At 42.5% G+C, this 22,726-nt stretch overlaps 1 protein-coding gene across 1 annotated transcript in view; it reads left to right on the top strand.

Moving 5' to 3' along the window:
• Positions 1 to 6,674, top strand: part of LOC309550459 (succinate receptor 1-like) — a gene marked incomplete at its 5' end in the record, with an annotated part of 34,701 nt that extends 28,027 nt beyond the window's left edge. The window contains 3 exons of the mRNA XM_082250832.1: positions 1,654 to 1,771; positions 2,277 to 2,426; positions 5,690 to 6,674. Coding sequence (XP_082106958.1) covers positions 1,654 to 1,771; positions 2,277 to 2,426; positions 5,690 to 6,670 — 1,249 coding nt within the window. The 3' untranslated portion in view covers positions 6,671 to 6,674. The remainder of the gene's footprint in view (positions 1 to 1,653; positions 1,772 to 2,276; positions 2,427 to 5,689) is intronic.
• Positions 6,675 to 22,726: the final 16,052 nt, after the last annotated feature.

Genomic DNA, 22,726 nt, shown 5'->3' with positions numbered 1-22,726 from the left:
GAAACTCCAACAATTCACAAACCGCAAATCATTTGTGTAGTTCAACAGGGTCACCAGTATTCCACCACCAAGTGCAGGGGGGCAATAAGAAATGGCCACTCACCAGATCACGTTGCTCACTTACTCTCATAAGTGAGCACACCTCGCATATAATCAATGCCCACGAGTAGAGATCAGCAAGGGTTAAATCCAAGATTGGTTCAGTGGTTCTCTTCCTCTCATGCTCATCACCTACTGCCTCCTTTCCCCGCTCTCACGGCGCCCTACCGTTGCTACAGCAACGCATGAGACACTTCCGGTCTGCTCGCCGAGGAGAGCAGACCGGAAGTGTCTCATGCGTTGCTGTAGCAACGGTAGGGCGCCGTGAGAGCGGGGAAAGGAGGCAGTAGGTGATGAGCATGAGAGGAAGAGAACCACTGAACCAATCTTGGATTTAACCCTTGCTGATCTCTACTCGTGGGCATTGATTATATGCGAGGTGTGCTCACTTATGAGAGTAAGTGAGCAACGTGATCTGGTGAGTGGCCATTTCTTATTGCCCCCCTGCACTTGGTGGTGGAATACTGGTGACCCTGTTGAACTACACAAATGATTTGCGGTTTGTGAATTGTTGGAGTTTCGGATTCTCAGGGGATGGATGTTCTGATGTACCAACATTGAATAACTTTACAGGACTATTCTCCATATGCTGGGAGGAGTTCAACACTTACCAGAGTGACATCTTGGGGGACTCTTTATGGTTTATTTTAGAGTCTTTTTAACACTGTTTCAAGCGCTACTATTATTCTTTGTTTATATATATATATATATATCTGTTATTCCAAAGCCTAATAAGAATAAGGGAAAGGTTGAAAACTACAGACCCATCTCACTAATAGATAATGATCTTAAACTGTTTACCAAAGTATTGGCTAATAGACTGTCATCCATTATCAGTTCCTATGTACATAGAGTTTAAGTGGGCTTCATCGTGGGTCGCCAGGGGCCAGATCAGATTAGAAGAGCAGTGGTCATTATCACACTTCAGAGATGGGCTGGGGGCTCCTCTAAAGAGGGACTTCTCCTATCCTTAGATCTGCAGAAGGCTTTTGAGTCAGTGCCCTGGATGTACATGTTTCAGGTCTTAGAGACCTGGTGCTTTGGTCCTCATTTCTTACGTATCCCGGGATCCCTATATTCTCATCCACAAGCCAGAGTTAAATTATTAGGATACCATTCTGATCCCATTACAATTGAATACAGTATGTGACAGGGATGTCCACTGTGCCCTCTGCTCTTCGCAATTGCGATCAAAACTGTGGCCATCACTATACGTGATAACCCGATTATTAAAGGTGTGCTGTGTGGTCCCCATACACATAAATGTGCATTATTTGCAGATGATATGCTATTACTATTATTTTTAACCCCCCCCTCACCTCACTCCCGAATGTTCTTCAGACTTCAGACTATATGATTTTGGTGAGATATCTGTGCTCAGAGTGAACAAGACAAAATCTTCTGCCATGAATATTATTGTTCCAGACTCACTACTCTCACGTATTTTGGAATCCCTCCATTTCAATGGCATGAGGTAGCTCTTCCATATTTTGGTATTAATCTCTCCCCTTCATACTCTTTCTTATATTAGGTTAATTATCCTTCCTGTTTTAGGTGCCTAGCGCAACTACTTTCTAGTTGGGCCTTGTATGATCTATTGTGGCTTGGTAGAATTCATGCAATCATAATGATTATCCTGCTTAAACTTCTATATTTCTTCAGGCCTTTACTGGTAAGGGTCTCCAGGGTAGACTTTTTCTGCATTCAGGCTAAAGTGTTAAAATTTATATGGGGCACTAAAGGCCATAGATTGGCCCGCTCCATTTTGTTCGCAACCCAATCAAGAGGGGGGTCTTGGTGTTCCTGATTTCTACAGCTATTATAAGGCAGCACAAATAATGCAACTGTCGACTGTTTACTCTCCCTGCGAGAGACCAGACTTGGTTTAAATGGAATGCCTGGCTATTCCATCCTTCCTGATTGATTTTCTCCTGTGGCGTCCTCTCAAAGAGAGGCCCTTAGTGTAGTTACCTACACTTTCCCATTTATTTGCTATATGGGATCAATCACGCTCTAGTCCCTGGCTGACCTCTACGTTCACCCTCTTAGCTCATATATTTCATAATCCTAATTTCCCTCCCGGTATGGATATTAGAGTGTTTAGGTGGTGGACAGATAAGGGTCTATACCATGTCAGTCATTTTTTTACTCATCATGGCCCCTTTACTCTCTCCCAGTTGCTGCTGACTCCATCTCAGAAGCAACCATACATGTTGGCCTGGGAGAGGGACCTTGACCGTACTGAGGACCTGGAGTCTTGGTGTTCCAGACTTCAAACCTTCTACAAAGGTATCCTGAATGTATCTTTGATAGAAGCTAGTTTAAAAGTACTGGCCAGATGGTACCTAGTTGCTGCATGCCTGGCCAGGATGTATAACAAAGCTGCGGGAGAATGCTATAGGGGCTGTAATATGCAAGGCTCTATGCTTCCCATCTGGTGGGATTGTCCTAAAAATCAGGGCCTACTGGAATAGGGTGTTTTCGATGCCCGGAAAATAAGAGCTCTCTATTGAGCAAAAACACAATTTAGCTTTACTTAATGGCCTACCCTCGGTATGGCCACGCCCACTGAAATGCCTTATTTTCTTTATTTTGCTAGAAGCTAAGATTATTATAGCAGGAGCATGGAATACACCCTCAGTATCGTTTGGACGATTTAAACATAAAATTTCTTGGATCATGGTCCATGAAAAGATTGCAGGGATCATTAATGATTGAAGTAAGCTGTTTGATCAGACTTGGGAGCCTTGGGTGAACTATATACATGTACCTTTGTCCATGACCCCAGGGCAGTACAACCACGGGACTTGACTCCAACCTTTTCTCAAACCTAACCAAGGTCTCCTTATATGTTTTTTGGATCTTTATTTCTTCTGACTTTCATCATCTTTTCCCCTTCCTCTTCTTTTCTTCTTGGACCTCTTGTTGTCCTCTTTTGATTATACTGTCTTTGTTGATGTGATATCAATGGTAACCAATGATACTCTGCACCAATCAGGAATACTTTTTGAATGCCTTGTTATGTAACTTTACAGTACAGAGACCTACAATCTACGCTTCCATGCATTTTTGGGTTACGGTTGGTGGTTCTTGGTATTCAGTTTATGTTTGCTATCATATGCCTATATTGTTATGATCACAACTTTATGTTTCGGAACTTTATTACGTGTGTTGCTCTTGACAATGTGTTATTGTGGCCATGTGGCTATTTTTTTTTTTTCTATGCTGACATGAACAAAAAATTTTTGAACAAAATAAAATCTGATAAAAAAAACAATTCTAGAATATTATACATCCACTCTAATAGAATAAGTTATGCGCTGGAAATGGGGAGGACATGTAAGGCCTGCTAAAGCCCAATACAAACGTTTAGAAAATATGTGACCCATCGGAATTACTCTGGTAGCAAAAGTCAACATGCCCAATAAGGAATGAATATTTTTTTAAACCTAACTTTACACTTAGAAATGATAAAATCAAGCAGTGTTTTAATTCTGACATATTTTTTCTATAGACAGTCAAAATTTCATGGCCACTGTATCGATAGCAATGCCCAAAAATTTTAAGCCAGTTGTAGGAGCAACAGATTTTTCAGGCACACCAAACTGACGACATAAAATTTTGAACGTAGTAAATAAATAAAGGCAATCCTCAGAATTAGCTTTACCAATGAATAAAAAATTGTCTAAATAGTGCAGCATAGTGGTAGAAGCTGCCTGACAACTAACCACCCAGTCTAAGAATGCCCAAGAAAGTTCAAAATATCAACATGACAATGAACACCCAAATAGGGAGACATCGATCAAAATAATAATGGCCTTGGAAATAAATACCAAGGGAATTGAATGCTGAAGGATGTATTGGCAGCAAAGGAAAGGCTCATTTAACATCAGCTTTAGCTAGAAGAGCCGATGCCCCCATGGAAGAAATTTTGACCATGTCGTCATAAAAAGAGACATTCCCGTCAGATAACAAAATCTTACAAGGCTTATAATCTTACAAGGCTGCAGTGCCATACCAACTTAAAGTGAAAGTAAACAATATCCTTACTTTCCAAATATAATCATGCACATCTACCACTTGATGGCCCTGTAATGTATTTTTTTTTCTTACTATGCTTTTCTTTTCTTGTAATGCTCTTCCATGAGCTCCTGTCCTGAACATCTCATGTTCCCCTTTACTTTTGTTTGTTTGGAAATGAAAGAAACAGTGCAATTCCAAAAGGTATTTTTAGACTTGGAAGAGGCTGAGAGCAAAAGAAGACACTTTTTTGGGGATAAGAATGCATACTTGAATATCATTTTTTTTTTTTAACCAGAGTTTATAGGGTCTTTTTGGGTAAACCTTTTTTTGCAATATTTTTTTGCAGCAAGAGACATTACTTGTTATATTTTAAGGTTTAAAATGAGGTATAATGAATTTGATTGATGTAAGGTCCTGCACCTGGGTGTTTTGTGTGATGTTTAGGTACAGTGCATTAAAGTTTGATGCTCCAGCTGGTATTTATCCAAAATTAAAGATAATGACCTACCTGGAATACATATGGAGGGAAAGTTGGAACTCTTTGTCTACATGCTTGATCTAAATCAGTGGATCAACATGACAGCAGGTGAATTTGAATTTTCAGAAAAAGAGATGATCAATGTCAGTCTATGTCAATTTGTATTCACTAAAATGTTGCTTTAAAAGATGACCTATGATGGCGTGGGTCCAATTTTTATCTGAACCTCTAAACAGATGTTTTATATCTGTTTTTTTAGCAGGAGTTACAGTAACTCATTTCAGGCAAATTGTCTCTTAGTGAAACCTGATAGGTGGCATTTGAAGGGAGGGTAAGGGGGGAGAGTTACTTTGTGTATAAATTTCAGCTTGAACCACTGAACCCTGTAAACAGGCTATTTTTAGTAAGAAGACCCAAGTGCCAAAAGATACCTTCTGGCCTAAAAAGAAAATGCAAAATATGAATATATGTAATATGAATATGTAATATTTTATATCCACCTGTCTATAAAAAAAATGTAGTTTTGGCTATAACATATAAAAATGTAAACAGAAAAGTTGTGACTTTGAGTGTCTTAATTAGCATAGGTGATTGTTTAACAAGAATCGCTGGCAAAACGTATTTTACTAGGTAATATTTTAAACCTATATGTACCAAAGTTGGCTTATTTATGAAGCTGTCTGCTTAAAAGTCCACTCTAAAAGATTACCTAAATAATAATAATGACTAAAATAAAAAAGTTAAAAAAAATTGCCAGAAATGATTATACCAGTCATTAACCTCATATTTACCATGTTATTATTCATTAATCTTTAATACCTATTTGAAATGTGCACCTACTTTCTCAGAGTATTTTTGTGCCAGACATTTACCAGTTATTAGTCAAATGTAGAAAACTGAATCCCCTTCCTGAGCAACATTCTCTAGGCTAACTCCTAGTGTAAGTAGTTACCATGTGAGTGCTTCTTTTTTAGGCATGATATAGAGACATTGCAAAATCTCTGACAGAAGATAAACATTTCCAAACTGTATGTTCAAATAGTACAAGATTAACATTTTATTAATTGTATAACTGTCACTTACTTTTAGAATTCTAACTGTTCATCGGTGGACTGTCTCCTTGAGAAATACTACTTATCAACTGTGTACTCACTAGAGTTTATATTTGGCATTCTTGGGAATGGCGTTGTAATGTTTGGCTATATCTTTTGTATGAAGAAATGGAGCAGCGGAAGCATCTACCTCTTTAATCTGTGTTTGTCAGACTTTGCCTTCCTCTGCACGCTCCCTCTACTGATTGAAAGTTATTCCAATGAACGTTGGCTCTTTAATAAGTTCTTGTGCTACAGCAACAGATACCTACTTCATGCCAATCTGTATACCAGCATCCTCTTCCTTACCTTCATCAGTATTGATCGGTACCTTCTTATCAAGTTCCCTTTTAAAGACCACATAATGCAGAAGAAACCTATAGCAGTCACCATATCTGTTGGGATTTGGATTGTGGTAATGTTAGAGATCTCCCCAATGCTATTATTCATAGAACTGAGTGATAACAGCCAGTGTCTCAGTTATGGGAGTTCTGGGATGGCCTCATCCAGCTTCATCTACAGTGTTTGCCTTAGTGTCACTGGCTTCTTCATCCCTTTCTGTACCATGTGTTTGTTCTACAGGAAAATGGTTTCTTTTCTCAGGAACAGGAATCAGCAACTTACAACATCCTTCTCTCTTGAGAAACCTCTTACTCTAGTGTGTGTGGCTGTAATTGTGTTTTTTATTCTTTTTACCCCATATCACGTTATGAGAAATGTAAGGATCGCCTCACGTATGGAGGAATGGAAGCTAAGTAATGAGACAATGATCACCATCAATTCCATTTATATCATCACACGACCCATTGCATTTCTAAATAGTATAATAAACCCTGTGTTCTACTTTCTCATGGGGGACAATTTCAGGGAAATGTTGTTAGCAAGGGTTCGGAACATGTTTCGGGTAATAAAATGTCAATGTGCCTATAAATTCAGCTCTAGTCATCAGGAAGCTAGAGACTATAGCACAGAGTCATAGCAATAAGTTGTGTACATAGTGTAAATACAATAGTAATATACTATAATACTCCTAAGTGCTAAACATTTATGTTATAAGCTGTTGTCCTATTCCTAAAATAAGAAATAATGTATAAACATAAAGTGACTCCAGACAGTATGCAGTATAAAAAAGTACAAATTTATTGGATTAATTCAAAAATCATATTAAACAAGCTAAAAACTTGCTAAGCCCTCCCCCACCTATCACCACAGTAACAACGTTGTTACGAAAGTAGGTTGGAAGAGGTATAGGTGTTTGTCTGACCCAGGATAGATATCAATCATGAGTACCATCAAATGGCTTAATGGCATGATTGTATACACAGGGGTGGTGACAAAAACCTCCATCTCAGTATCAACGAGCCTGTAGAATTCATATATCTATAACTTTAGGGTAAAGACTTATGAATACTGAGTGGAGCTAGGGATAACAATGCACTTATGGTACTGACAGGAAATAATGTTTCCATAAATTATAATTTCAGACACCAAAGGGTTAAAGTCTCTACATATCTTCCTATGCTGGTCAGCAGCTTGTATAGTTCATCACTTAACCGAATATGTTGTACAGATTCATGCACTAGTGGGTTTGAGATCAAAATGACTGTCATGGATACGTTTGTGATCTATGCAGTAAGTTATGAATGGCTGTGTGGTCATGGGGGGGAGACTCACAGTTTGTTGACCAGTGAAAAACACGTTTACCTCTCCCAACTTACTTTTGTGACACTAAGCCGAGTGTGTACTTGATACTTTATTCATAACAATGTTGTTACTGTGGTGATAGGTGAAGGGCTTAGCAATTTGCCTTTTTGATGTGATTTTTGAATTAGTCCAATAAATTTGTACTTTTTTATACTGCATACCATCTAGGGTCACTTTATACCTACTATCTGTTGAGTCCTTTACCCATCTTTCTTTTGCAAACGATTATAGTTTGATATGTTTAACCACTCTTACTGATTGAGGAATGATGGATGCCCCACACTGTCCCTCACCTTTCCCCTTAACAATATGAAGTAATGCTTATTAATGTCTAAACATATTCAATATATGATTGGTGTAGTATCTGTTAAAGATTTCTAGTCTTAATTTATAAGAGGACAATTCCTAAACAGCATGTTCAATCTCATAAAACTTCATTACATTCCAAAATAGACAAAAAATCCAGTTATGGCTATAAGGCTGACATTTGAAGTTATCCCTATGAGAACTAAAGCGTGTATTAGGATTTTTACTATTTTATGCCAAAGGACCAACTCTATTTTTGGAAGTTATTATCTATGTTGATTGATGACACTGGGTTAATGGAATCTTGTTTACAATTCTACCTTGTGTATAAATATTAATATAATGCCACTGTATGTATTTATAAAAGTTGATTGAGCCCAAGAAAATTGTGAAAAGTTTTGTGTCTTGGCTTTTTTCCATGCTTTTTCCTGTACTGTTAATTTTTGTACCCCAAATGATTTTTGAGCATGCATGGTTATTACTAAGTATAGTTCTGACCACGAAAATTATAAAAACAAAAAAAAACAAAAAACCAATGATAAAAAAAGAGGATAGGCTGCAGAATATGAAAAATCATTAAAAGATTGGCATTAATTGGTTGAAACCCGAGTAAAGGGTAATGAGGACACTGACCCTGATTTACGAAAGTAGTAAAGCATTTTCACTTTCAAAGTGAATTTTCACTTATCTAATGAGGTGAAACAAGGTGAAAATTGAATTTGTAAGGAATACCAAATCATGTGCAAGAACATTGAAGAATATACTGTATTTTCTGGCGTATAAGACTACTTTTGAACCTCAAAAAAATCCCCCAAAAATGGGAGGTCGTCTTATACGCCGAGTATAATATCTCCAAGGTAACCTAAGTATAAGTATTACCGGTAGATCATGTAATAGGGGGGTCGTCTTGTACGCCCAGTCGTCTTATACGTCGGAAAATACGGTAAGTTCTACTTGACTCGACTGGGTGACACTTGACATGGACCTTCATTGTATTGTTCATTTAGGCACAAGAGACTCCATCTTGTTCTCAATGTTGAAATGTGCTCTGTAACCTTCACTTAACACACATACACAACTTCTGCTAGAAGCTCTCTTTCTCTTTACTCCGCCTCCCTTCTCAAGGTTTTACTTTTTCAATTGTTCTATTCGCTAGTCTTTAATAACATATTTCTATTTGTTAGTTTTTAAAAACATCTCACACCACCCCTTTCTTATCTATGTATAAGCATGTAATATTATTTTGTCAGAACAGACATTTTAAACACAGAGATTGCTTTCTGTGAATATGTTCCTGCAATTGCAGAGTTACCTTTTATTTAGAGTCTTAACCAGAAATTTCTACAACAATCATGGTGAGTCAGATATCAGGAGTGGGCAGAGTCTCCAGAAGGAACCACGCTTTGACCAGGATTATCAGGAATGCAGACATCTAAATGCCAGCTAGGTAAGAACGCACGCCGTCAACCCGGAAGTCGAGCTTGGAATGCAAACCGCTCTCCACGCTACAGGCAGATACCGGTGGACAGCTAGCAGCTTTTTAGGCAATTTTTATCCATGTTTGGCTACTTACCCTAATAAATAATACTTTTTAACGGTACTGCACCATCCGGAGCCTCTTTTTTTCTTCTCCCATATCCAAATGGAGGACCTCGGGAACTCGATCCATTTACCTTGGAGAATCCTGGTCTAGGGGGACCTGAGCCCAGCAGTCACCTTTTCCCTGGCCGGGATGGTCATAAAGCACTACTGGTCTCTTTGTTATATGACATTTGAGACCTACCACATCTGGTGAGTTTACATCCTATTTCTCCTTTGAAAGTCACCTTTGTGATTGGATCTCCTGGATCATTGGAGGATTCAGCACCAAGCACTGGCACTTTTTCCTGGCACTTTCTTTGGACTTTTTATCACATAGTCACTTTTGAACTACTTTGGACTTCACCTGGCACTATTAATACACTTATTGTTATTTATTTATATTTATATATACTGTCTTACTGTGCATTTTAAGGGCATATATTTTAACTATTATGCTTTTAGATTGGTATTTTATTCCCATTTGCATTTACCAGCAAGCGCTATATTATCCCTTTTAGCCGGGGGGTTTTCTTACTTAAGCTGTCCTTAAGCTTGCTTATATTTTCTGCCTTTCCTATGTGTCCTATCTGTCGGTTCTCAAGGAAACCAGACCCACTCTTAGACCTTTCTGGTTGGGTAATGTGTGTGTGCAAATGTGTTTGCTTCTCCCTACATGGGTTAGACTGTGTGTGGATAGGCAGAATCCTCTGAGTTTCCCTGCGTTGACTCCTTGTGGGTGACCTGAGTCAGAGGTGCATAGTAGGGTCAGATAAACCCACAGAGAAGAGAAGAGAAGAGAAGAGAAGAGAAGAGAAGAGAAGAGAAGAGAAGAGAAGAGAAGAGAAGAGAAGAGAAGAGAAGAGAAGAGAAGAGAAGAGAAGAGAAGAGAAGAGAAGAGAAGAGAAGAGAAGAGAAGAGAAGAGAAGAGAAGAGAAGAGAAGAGAAGAGAAGAAGGGGGTTTCTTAGTGAGTGTTTTGTCTATTGTCATAAACCCCTTCAATCCACATAGATAAGTGAAGACTACTCTTGTAAATCTGAAGATTTGCTGTACTATTTGTTTTAGAGGCCAGAGGGTATAGGCACAAGTAGAGAAGAGAAAAGATTGGTCAGTCATTATGGGCATTAAATTAAGTAAAGGAATGAAGGGTGAGAGACCCTCAGAAAATACCCAGCACAAGATGAGCACTAGGGAATATATGAACCAAAGGTACGGTTCCGCCTATACTGAGCCCCTAAATAAATGGGTAGAATGGAGAAAATGAAGAGCTAAACCTTTAAAATCTTAAGGGACTTTTGATTTACAAGTATGGCAAACTTTTCTGCAGGATTATGGCCCCCTATTGGCTGACCCTCCTGCGCGAACCGATGTAGCCCTAAGTCGGTCATGCCCTTGCTGCTGGGGGGTGAGCACGCGCCACAGGCGGTGCACTCCCGCCCCCACTAAGCAGCAGGGATGCTGATGCAGGGGAGCGATTGCGGGTGCCCGGTGGCAATCGCGGCCGCCGTGCACCCGCGTTCGTTCCCCGCTGAGAGAGGAAAATGGTCAGCTGTTGTAAACACAGCTGACCGTTCTTCTCTCTGAAATGATCACAGAGCACCTGTAATCCTTCTATATAGGATCACAGGTCTCCATAGTCATTTGACAAGCCCCTCCCCCCACAGTTAGTAAACACTCCCCTAGGCTCACATTTAACCCTTTGATCACCCACTAGGTTAACCCCTTTCCTGCCAGCGTCATTAATACAGTAACAGTGCATATTTTTAGCACTGATTACTGTAGTAATGTCACTGGTCCCCCCAAAAGTGTCAAAAATGTCAGTTAGGGGTCCGATCTGTCTGCCGCAATATCGCAGTCCCACTAAAAAACCCGCAGATCGCCGCCATTACTAGAAAAAAATAAATAAATACAAATTACATAAATCTTTCCCCTAGTTTGTAGACACAATAACTTTTGTGCAAACCAATCAAAATACGATTATTGGGATGTTTTTTGTTACCAAAAATATGTAGCAGAATACAAATTGGCCTAAAAGGATGAACATTTTTTATTTTTACTTTTTTTTTTGGGGGGAGGGGGTACGTTACATAGCCGAATGTGAAAAATATTGTTTTTTTTTTTTTCAGAATTGTTGCTCTTTTTTTTGTTTATAGCGCAAAAAAAGAAAAATTGCAAAGGTGATCAAATACCACCAAAAGAAAGCTCTATTTATGGTAAAAAAGAAGAACATCAATTTTATTTTGGTACAGTGTCACACAACCACACAATTTTCTATTAAAATAACGAATCATAAAAAATGGCCTGGTCATTAAGGGGGCAAATCCTTCCAGTTCAGAAGTGGTTAATGCATTGTATGCATTACAATAAAAAAACCTCCTGTGTGAAGCAGCCTCTCCAACACCCCCTAATACTTACCTGAGCCCCATCTCTATCCAGCGATGTCCACGAGTCCCTCGGCCGTCCGGGACTCTCCCTCCTGATTGGCTGAGACACAGGAGCCAAGCCATTGGCTCCCGTGGCTGTCAATCAAATTCAGCCATTTAGGAGAGAAAGAGGATGTGGCTGAATGGCAGCTCTGTGGCTGAATGGACACACGGAGCTGCAGCTCGGCTCAGGTGCCCCCATAGCAAGCTGTTTGCTCTGGGGGCACTTGACAGGAGGGAGGGGCTAATAGCACCTGAGAAGAGGAGGATCCGGGCCGCTCTGTTCAAAACCACTTCACAGGGCAGGTAAGTATAGCATGTTTGTTATTTATTTATTTTTAAATGAGATTTTACAATCACTTTAATTCAGTTGCAGAACCAGGAGCCTAATGAAGAGAAGGATAAGTGGACCAAATGTAATGCTACCCAAAATTAGCAGGGCCTATGGAGCACTGAGAACAGGTGGTGTCTACCCAGGAGCTTGTACCCAGTTTTAGAGTAACTGGCACATGGCATCAGGCATCTTGCTAAGGGCGCGATGGTGGCACTTACTGACTGCTATTGGATAGCACCTGGATTTTTTACACTTGCAGCCAGGTTTTGTGCTTCTTTTCTCACTTGTGTTCTGTACAATGCATGGAGGCCTGTTCATGTTCCCCAAAAGCCTTCTCCTAAGTCAGATTCACATTTTCAAGAAATTAAAATAGACTACATTCAGATGCCCAGAATAGGCACCTATGAGTATGCTCTAGTGTGCATTGACATGTTCTCAGGTTGGCCTGAGGCCTGACCAATAGCTAAAGCAAATGCAAAAATAACAGCAAAGAAAATTTTGAACAAAATAGTTTGTAGATATTGAGTTCCTGAAACTATTGAGAGTGACAGAGGCACCCATTTTACCAGGAAAAGTGATAAAAGAAGTAATGGAAGCCCTTCACATACAGCAAGCTTTCCATACACCTTATCATCCACAAAGTAGTGCTAAAGATGAGAGACTCAAAAGATTTTTGAAAAACAGATGTGCAAAATTTAAAGCAGATACAGGAAAAGGATGGGTGGAAGCTTTTCCAATAGCCCTATATTCTGTACAAACTACCCCTAAACATGGGCTGTCCCCCTATGAGATTTTGTTTGGAGGGCCACCTAAAACAGGGCTATATTTTCCCCAACAGTTGCACGCTTTTCACTCTAGTCTGTTAGAATATGTACAGGTTTTGCAAAGAACATTGAATAAAGTACATAAGGAGGTTTACAACTCTATCCCCGTCCCAGAGTCTGTTTCAGGTGTTCATAGAATCCAACCAGGTGACTGGGTGGTGGTCAAGCGACATATTAGAAAGCCGCTAGAACAAAATTTGACGGAGCACATTTGGTGCTTTTGACAGCAGGTTCTGCAGGTTTTGCAGGTTGAAAGGAAAGCCCACCTGGATTCATGCCGGCCATTGCAAGAAAATTCTAACGTGATGATATCCTGTTGTTTGTGTGAACTGAGACATGGAAAATTAACCCTTTCATCCAAATGTTAAAATTGTATGCAAGCCATAGAAACGCTATTAACTGCTGAGTGTGTTCTCACTTACATCCCCAAACAGGAACAATACCCATGATAGCAATGCTTCCCAACTTCACTGATCTAAACTGTACTTGAATAAATGGCTCATGCATGGTCTCTACAGCATATGAGCACAGATAAGTTAGTTAAGTTAAGTTTGATGGTTTCAAAACACATAGACATTCCATAGATTTGTCGAAACATTACATGCCCATTTAACACTAAATGTACACAGTTGGGCAATTCAGATTGTACTGGAGCAAAGAATACAGTTTATGGAGGAAATTATGCCTAGCATTATTATATACCAGACCCAGAACTAGAACTCTTTATTGTACAAATTGCTCACAGTTCCCAATATGTAGAAATATTGGTTACCTGAGAATCCATGTTATTGCATCTAGTGTTTTAGGAGCAGGAATGCCATCCATATGTAGAGGGTTATATTTTATATGTGGAGATAAAGCTTACGACTGGCTTCCTATTAATGTTAAAGGTACATGGTATATTGGGAAGTTATTACCTGCTTTGGCTGTTTGCAAAGATACAGTGTGACCAGGTCAAAGTCCAGATCACCCTTTAGTGTTCAAAAAAGAGCTGTCCACTGAAGAAGACATGACATAGTCATGGTTCCCTTCCTGGACAGGATGGGGAATTGAAGCAATGAAAAAAAATACATAATTACACTAGAATTGTAGATGAGATTATTAATCTTACTACCACTGAAAGGCTTTTTAAATGAAGAAAACGTTCAGCTTAAAAAATTAGTATTAGAGCATAGATTAACACTGAATTATCTCACTGCAGCTAAAGGTGGGATGTGTAAAGTTATTAACACTGACTGTTGTATATACATTTCTTATAATGAGGACATTATTAAAGGGCATCTTGCTAAGACTAGATAATTACAAAATAAGGCCAGATATATTGCTAAAGATGGATGGAACACCTTTAAGGGATTAAGAGGTTTTGGGGCCTTTTTTATATGGCATAGCAACATGGTACATAAATTAGGTGCTTACATTGTGATATTTCTGTATCTCATACTTGTTATTTACTTCCCACTGTACAAACAGAAGGTCTACCAGCCCTGATGAAACTATTATTCTGAGGAAGCTAAGAGAGAGCTGAACAGGACGCTGTCTCTCTGCGCCAATGTAGCAGGAGTTACCGGGAATTGGCTGAAGTAATGCGGAGAGGAATGGTGTCAAATAAACAAAAGGCCGGAAAAGACATGGACTTTCATTGTATTGTTCATTTAAGCATAAGAAACTCCATCTTGTTCTCATTGTTGAAATGTGCTCTGCAGTGGCGTCGGCAGGGGGGGGGGGGCTGAGCGGGGCTTCACCCCCGAGTGTGCCCCCAAAAAGCCCCGGGTCTCGTATGGATCGTTTTTAGTTATTAGCCCCGAGTGTCAAATATGCTCCTCCTTCCTTCGGCTCTCAGTTCACCTCAGCGCTGCAGTCAGAAGAAGACGGAGGGGGGTGGAGGCGGAGTCAATGCTTTGAAATCCTCCTCTCCTCATGTGACAGCAGAAGAGGTTCTCGGAGCGGAGGAGGATTTCAAATTCCTCTCCTTGCCGCCTAGCATTGGCTCCGCCTCCACCCCCTCCGTCTTCTTCTGGCTGCAGCGCTGAGGTGAGCTGAGAGCCGAAGGAAGTAAAGCACGGGGGGGGGGGGAGAAGAAGAAGAATGTGAGTGCCCGAGGGGGGGGAGGAAGAAGAATGTGAGTGCCCGAGGGGGGGGGGGAGAAGAAGGTGAGTGCCCTGGGGGGGGAAGTAGGTGAGTGCCTGAGGGGGGGGAGGGAGGAGGAAGAAGGTTAGTGCCTGAGGGGGGGAGGGAGGAGGAAGAAGGTTAGTGTCTGAGGGGGGGAGGGAGGAGGAAGAAGGTGAGTGCCTGAGGGGGGGAGGAAGAAGGTTAGTGCCTGAGGGGGGGAGGGGAGGAAGAAGGTGAGTGCCTGAGGGGGGGGAGGAAGAAGGTGAGTGCCCGAGGGGGGGTGGAGGGAGGAGGAAGAAAGTGAGTGCCTGAGGGGGGGGAGGGAGGAGGAAGAAGGTGAGTGCCTGAGGGGGGAGGAGGAAGAAGGTGAGTGCCTGAGGGGGGGGGAGGAAGAAGGTGAGTGCCTGAGGAGGGGGGAGGAAGAAGGTGAGTGCCTGAGGGGGGGGGAGGAGGAAGAAGGTGAGTGCCTGAGGGGGGAGGAGGAAGAAGGTGAGTGCCTGAGGGGGGAGGAGGAAGAAGGTGAGTGCCTGAGGGGGGGAGGGAGGAGGAAGAAGGTGAGTGTCAGAGGGGGGGTGGAGGGAGGAGGAAGAAAGTGAGTGCCTGAGGGAGGGGGAGGGAGGAGGAAGAAGGTGAGTGCCTGAGGGGGGGGAGGGAGGAGGAAGGTGAGTGCCTGAGGGGGGGAGGAAGAAGGTGAGTGCCCGAGAGGGGGGAGGAGGAAGAAGGTGAGTGCCTGAGGGGGGAGGGAGGAGGAAGAAGGTGAGTGCCTGAGCAAGTCACCCTGTGTGACTGGATAGGAGGGGCATCCTTGGAATCCATCCACATAAGGTTGTAAAAGACCCCCAATCAGTGGCGGCTGGTGTACAGAGGGCGTAGGGGCGCCACCCCCCCATCTTTGCGTCTGGCCCCCTAATCTGCATGCAGGGGCGCCGGACGCATGGAGTTCAATGGGATTTTTTTTGGCATCACTTGATTAGAGCCAGAGGCTCTAATAGGGCGATGCAAAGGGTGGACCCGGGGCGCAGAGCAGTGCGTCCCGAGCCCACCCATTGTTTGACAATAGCGAATGAAAATTCGCTATTGTCACACCGATCCTCCTCCTGGCCAATCAGGAAGCGCGTCCAATACGCGCTTCTTGATTGGCCACAAGGCAAACCCCTTGCCATTAGCCGAGAAGGAGGCGGGAGCGAAAGGACTCGTGGAGACGCGCCGCCGGTCACCGGGACTCAGAAGAAGCCGCCCGCCGCTGCTGCTGGGAGGACTCGTGGAGACGCGCCGCCGGTCACCGGGACCGAGAAGAGGCCGCCCGCCGCCGCTGCTGCTCCAGGTAGGTAAGGGGGCACGCACGCTGATCTCTGCATTGGGGGCATGTATGCTGGTCACTACATTGGAGCATGTACGCTGGTCACTACATTGGGGGCATGTATGCTGGTCACTGCATTGGGGGCATATACGCTGGTCACTGCATTGGGGGCATGTATGCTGGTCACTGCATTGGGGGCATGTATGCTGGTCACTGCATTGGGGGCATATACGCTGGTCACTGCATTTGGGGGCATGTATGCTGGTCACTGCATTGGGGGCATGTATGCTGGTCACTGCATTGGGGGCATGTACGCTGATCTCTGCATTGGGGGAATGGTATGCTGGTCACTGCATTGAAGGGGGCATGTACGCTGGTCACTGCATTGGGGGCATGTACGCTGATCTCTGCATTGAAGGGGGCATGTACGCTGATCTCTGCATTGAAGGGGGCATGTACGCTGGTCACTGCATTGGGGGCATGTACGCTGATCTCTGCATTGAAGGGGGCATGTACGCTGGTCACTGCATTGAAGGGGGCATGTACGCTGGTCACTGTGCATTGAATGGGGCATGTACACTGGTCACTGCATTGAAAGGGGGCATGCTGGTCTCTCTGCATTGAAAGGGGGCACGCTGGTCTCTCTGCATTGAAAGGGGGCACACTGTACCTTAATTACTGAAGGCCCCTTTCACACTTTTGCAACCTCAAAGTCACGCGATTTTTTACAGCGTTTTTTGCCGCAAAGCAATGCCTATTACATTTTTCTGTTTGCGCCCCCCCCAAAAAATTTTGAGCACCAGCCGCCACTGTCCCCAATATACCTAGAATAATGTGCACATATTAATCTGCAAGTGTTCACAGATATGTATAGGTCAGAGTGTTTAACTGACAAAGAATGATGTGCCATAGAACTGCTGATGTTGATGTATTTTTCTTCTCTGTTTCTAATAAATGCATACTTTACACCCCCCTTTCCAGTACCCCCCCAGAACTCTTCAGGCCCCCCCACCTCTTTAGCCCCCCTTCCCCAGGGCTCTTCAGCTCCCCACAGTGCTTTACAGCTCCCCCCATGCTCTCTGACTCCCCCAGTGCTCTCCACCCCCCTGTGCTCCCTGGCTCCCCCCTCAGTGATCTACAGCCCCCCCAGTGCTCTTCAGTTCCCCCCTCCCCCGTACTCTGTTCCCCTGGTTTTCCCTGCCCCCCCTGCTCTCCACCCCCTTGCTTTCTAACCCCCCTGCAATGCTTTCCAACCCCCCCCCCCTATTTCTTTCCAGTCTCCTCCTGTGCTCTCTAGCCCCCCTAGTGCTCTTCTATCTTCTATCTTGTCTGCAGTCTCTGACCATCCCTTGTACTATGTCCGCAGTCTCTGACCATCTCCTGTATCATGTCCACAGTCTCTGACCATTTCTTGTATCATGTCCGCAGTCTCTGTCCATTTCTTGTATCATGTCCGCAGTCTCTGACTATTTCTTGTATCACGTCCGCAGTCTCTGACCATTTCTTGTATCACGTCCGCAGTGTCTGACCATCTACTGTATCATGTCTGCAGTCTCTGACCATCTCCTGTATCATGTCCGCAGTCTTTGACCATCTCTTGCATCATGTCTGCGGTCTCTGATCATCTCTTGTATCATGTCCGCAGTCTCTGACCATCTCTTGTATCATGTCCGCAGTCTCTGACCATCTCTTGTATAATGTCTGCAGTCTCTGACCATCTCTTGTATCATGTCTGCAGTCTCTGACCATCTCTTGTATCATGTCTGCAGTCTCTGACCATCTCTTGTATCATGTCTGCAGTCTCTGACCATCTCTTGTATCATGTCTGCAGTCTCTGACCATCTCCTGTATCATGTCCGCAGTCTCTGACCATCTCCTGTAGATGTCTCCAATCTCTTACTCAAATTTAAACACATTGCTAATAGTATCAGCGATCTGTTTATGCCAAAGGTAGGACTGTGCAGGGAAGGCAGAGAGTGCAAAAGGGGGCACAGTGATTAGAGAGATGGGGGGGGGCTGTGAAATATTTGCAACAAATATTCTTGAAAACATTACAAATTTTTTTGGGTGTTTGTACATTTTTAAGTTTGGGGGGGGGGGGGGGTGCCAGATATAGGATCTGCCCCGGGTGCCAAATGCTCTAGGTACACCACTGCACAGATGAGAGAGTGACGGAGGGCTGATTTTTGAAGCCTTAGCCCATATTAGCCTTTTAACTTAATTTACTGAAACTGTACAAAGGTACCCTAAACCCTGTGGCAACCAATTAGAATTCATCTTTTGCTAGTGTGATGTCAGATAAGTAAATGCTGATCGGTTACTCTGGGTTGCCGCATTTTGCACTTAAAATTTTGCTTTGTACACAGTTTCTTGAAGAAGCCCTTGATGTTCAACTTTCCCAGGAAGTCATAGAGGAGCTGACTCACCATTTTCTGGTTACAGCTACTTTGGAAAGATTTGGTGTTAGTGCTTAATCTAGACTACTGGGAAATAATTTCTCTTGTGTGTTGTGGATGTTCTGGGACCTCTGCTATTTCCAAAATGGCTGAAGAAGTTCCATAGGAGCCTCCAGAAAGGCTTCTACATGGGGCACCCTGATTGCCATAATTGGTGCTCTTAATTGCTTTATGGGAAGAGTTACAAGTAAAAGTGGAGATTAGAAAGTTGACAGATTAACATGCGTGTGGTCACATTTTAGAACATTTTATGGTGGGGCATTGGGCAGGGTTGAGGGGAGAGGGGCATTGGGTGGAGCTTGGGCGGGGCTTACTTTGAAATGTGGGAGGGGTTATCAAATTTACCTTCGGGCTGAAGCCCCTGGTCTTTTTCTCACCTAGCAACGCCCCTGGTGCTCTGTAACCTTCACTTAACACACAGACACAACGTCTGCTAAATGCTCTCTTTCTGTTTACTCCCCCCCCCCTCCCTCAAGGTTTTACTTTTGCAATTGTTCTATTCGCTAGCCTATAATAACATATTTCTATTTGTTCGTTTTTAATAACATCTCACACCACCCCTTTCTTATCTATGTATAAAAAAATATGTGACAATACATTTTGTCAGATTGAACATTTTAAACACAGAGATTGTGTCCTGTGAATCTGTTCCTGCAATTGCAGAGTTACCTTTTATTTAGAGTCTCAACCAGAAATTTCCACTGCAGAGAATATATTAAGGTAAAAAAAAACCTTCAGGGAGGCGAATGCGCAGGGGACTCCAAGATGGGCGGTTAGCCTTGGAGCTCCGCACAGCTCCGGTCTTCTGATCCCCACTAGGGATGATCGAACGGTTCGGGTCAACCATCGGTTCGACCAGAACATTGGCTGTTCGAGGTTCGGCCGAATTTAGAACTTTTTGCTGAAAAGTTCGGAATTCGGCAACCAGAACCGACCAAAATGCAATGGGTCAGGAAGTGGGCTTTAAAAGCCCGTGATTGGACCAGAACCATTAGTAAAAGCCAATTGAGGGGGCAGGAGAATGCTAGGAATGTGATTGGAGTGACTAGGGGGTCCCTAGACCAATCATTAGTGAATACGCCCCCCAGTATATAAGATAGCCCCGGCAAATTCCTAGCATTGTAATACAGGGACATGGAAGAGAGTGGAAGCAGTTCTCTTAAATTTGCTTCAAAAGTGTCATTTAGCATTTATTAGTGTGAGGAAAGGGATATCTAGTGTAGTTAGAGTGCTCTTTTACACTTTAGTTAGATGCAAAAAATTAGTTTCTGTAGGGAAAGTGTTAAGTGCCAGGGTGACCGTAATGTAGTGTAGGGTGAACTGACTCTGACTGCTATGGCAGGGTGACCAAACCCTTCCATATCAGGGTGACCGCTATAGAGAAAAGATCGTTTCTCTTATGTCACATTCAGAGCACTGATATGGCTTCTCACCGGTCAGCTTGCTTTTTGGCTGCAGGCGTTTATAGGGATTTTTTGAGGACATGTTTGGAGTCAGGCATGACATCTAAACATGTGTATAGGGGGTATATATACACACCCATGTATGTATATATGGAATGTGTAAAAAATCAGGTGCGCTACCCAAATGTGTATATTGAAATACAACAATAGTGTAAAAAATATACTAATTATGGAATAAACTATGGAAACAGTTCAAATCGTGCTAACAAAATAGTCCGAAATGTGACTGGTGAATCACCAATGTGCAATAAACGTCCATATTAAAAGTCCATAAATAAAGGTGCAAATGTGGTGACATAAACTTCAAACTCAGGAAGATGTGAACTGTGATTGGAAGGTGCAAGGTCCCACCACCAGCTTAGCCTCTTACCAAAAGTTAAACTTTAAGGGCATATACGGATGTGACCGCTCCAGGGGTCATGCAACCAGGTGGAGGGATTCCCAAAAAAAACTAAGAAGGCACTCTAACACACTAGTGCTCCCTAGACTCTTACCGGACAAAAGCCAGACAAGAAGCTTGGAATAATATTGATGAGTGATCCTGCTGGGAATTGCTGGCCTCTAGGATGGTTGCTGTAGTTGCTTGTGTCCAAGAGGAACAGACCCAAACAGAAACCTGATGGTAAACGATCCTGCCAAAAGTGCCTGGACTCTGATAGGCTACTGTGACTTCTGTGTCTGGTTAACCTCAATGATAGGGGACACAACATAGGGGACCGCCATAGTGCATTATCAACAGTAAGATTTTATTGAATACAAGTGATTGCACTTACAGTTATGAAGACAATTATAGCGAGTTCCCTCAAGGTGGAGCTGTATGGCGGGGTCCGCCTGCAGTGCGGACCACTGCCTAGGTCTAGTTGTGATGATGCGGCGCCTAGACCTAGATCACAACTAGACCTAGGCAGTGGTCCGCACTGCCGGCGGACCCCGCCATACAGCTCCACCTTGGGGGAACTCGCTATAATTGTATTCATAACTGTAAGTGCAATCACTTGTATTCAATAAAATCTTACTGTTGATAATGCACTATGGCGGTCCCCTATGTTGTGTCCCCTATCATTGAGGTTAACCAGACACAGAAGTCACAGTAGCCTATCAGAGTCCAGGCACTTTTGGCAGGATCGTTTCCATCAGGTTTCTGTTTGGGTCTGTTCCTCTTGGACACAAGCAACTACAGCAACCATCCTAGAGCCCAGCAATTCCCGGCAGGATCACTCATCAATATTATTCCAAGCTTCTTGTCTGGCTTTTGTCCGGTAAGAGTCTAGGGAGCATGAGTGTGTTAGAGTGCCTTCTGAGTTTTTTTTGGGAATCCCTCCACCTGGTTGCATGACCCCTGGAGCGGTCACATCCGTATATGCCCTTAAAGTTTAACTTTTGGTAAGAGGCTAAGCTGGTGGTGGGACCTTGCACCTTCCAATCACAGTTCACATCTTCCTGAGTTTGAAGTTTATGTCACCACATTTGCACCTTTATTTATGGACTTTTAATATGGACGTTTATTGCACATTGGTGATTCACCAGTCACATTTCGGACTATTTTGTTAGCACGATTTGAACTGTTTCCATAATTTATTCCATAATTAGTATATTTTTTACACTATTGTTGTATTTCAATATACACATTTGGGTAGCGCACCTGATTTTTTACACATTCCACATTATTCACTCTAAGGTAGCGGCACACCCTTATCCGAATCAGCGCACTTTCCTACCTAACACTATTATGTATATATACACCTGCACATATACAGGTGTGAAAGGAGCATAAATCTATACTTGCGCTAATTAAATAATTAACACCAATATGGCTCTGCTCCTATCACACCTATATATGTGTAAGTGTAAAATACATATAAGTGTGTACATATATACCCCTATACAGAAGTTCAGATGTTTTGCCTGCCTCCAAAGAACCCAAAAAAATGCCCAAAAAAACGCTAGCACCAAAAGAAAAACGCCCAGGTGTGTTGTTGCAGGCATTTTTTGGGGTTTTTTGGAGGCAGGCAAAACATCTGAACTTGTGTATAGTGGTATATATACACACATACTTGTATGTATTTTTACACTTACACATATATAGGTGTTATAGGAGCAGAGCCATATTAGTGTTAATTATTTAATTAGCACAAGCATATATTTCTGCTACTATCACACCTATATATGTCTAGGTGTATATATACATATAAGTATGTGTGTATATATACCCATATACACAAGTTCAGATGTTTTGCCTGCCTCCAAAGAACCCAAAAAAATGGCCAAAAAAACGCTAGCGCCAAAAAAAAAAACGCCCAGGTGTGTTGCAGGCATTTTTTTGGGGTTTTTGGAGGCAGGCAAAACATCTGAACTTGTGTATAGTGGTATATATACACACTTACTTGTATGTATTTTTACACTTACACATATATAGGTGTTATAGGAGCAGAGCCATATTAGTGTTAATTATTTAATTAGCGCAAGCATATATTTCTGCTACTATCTCACCTATATATGTCTAGGTGTATATATACATATAAGTATGTGTGTATATA

This window comes from Pelophylax lessonae (assembly GCF_965119305.1).
Source record: "Pelophylax lessonae genome assembly, chromosome: 3".
NCBI lineage: Eukaryota > Metazoa > Chordata > Amphibia > Anura > Ranidae > Pelophylax > Pelophylax lessonae.
Note: the sequence above shows the minus strand (reverse complement) of the source record. Positions and strands in the feature narration are given on the sequence as shown.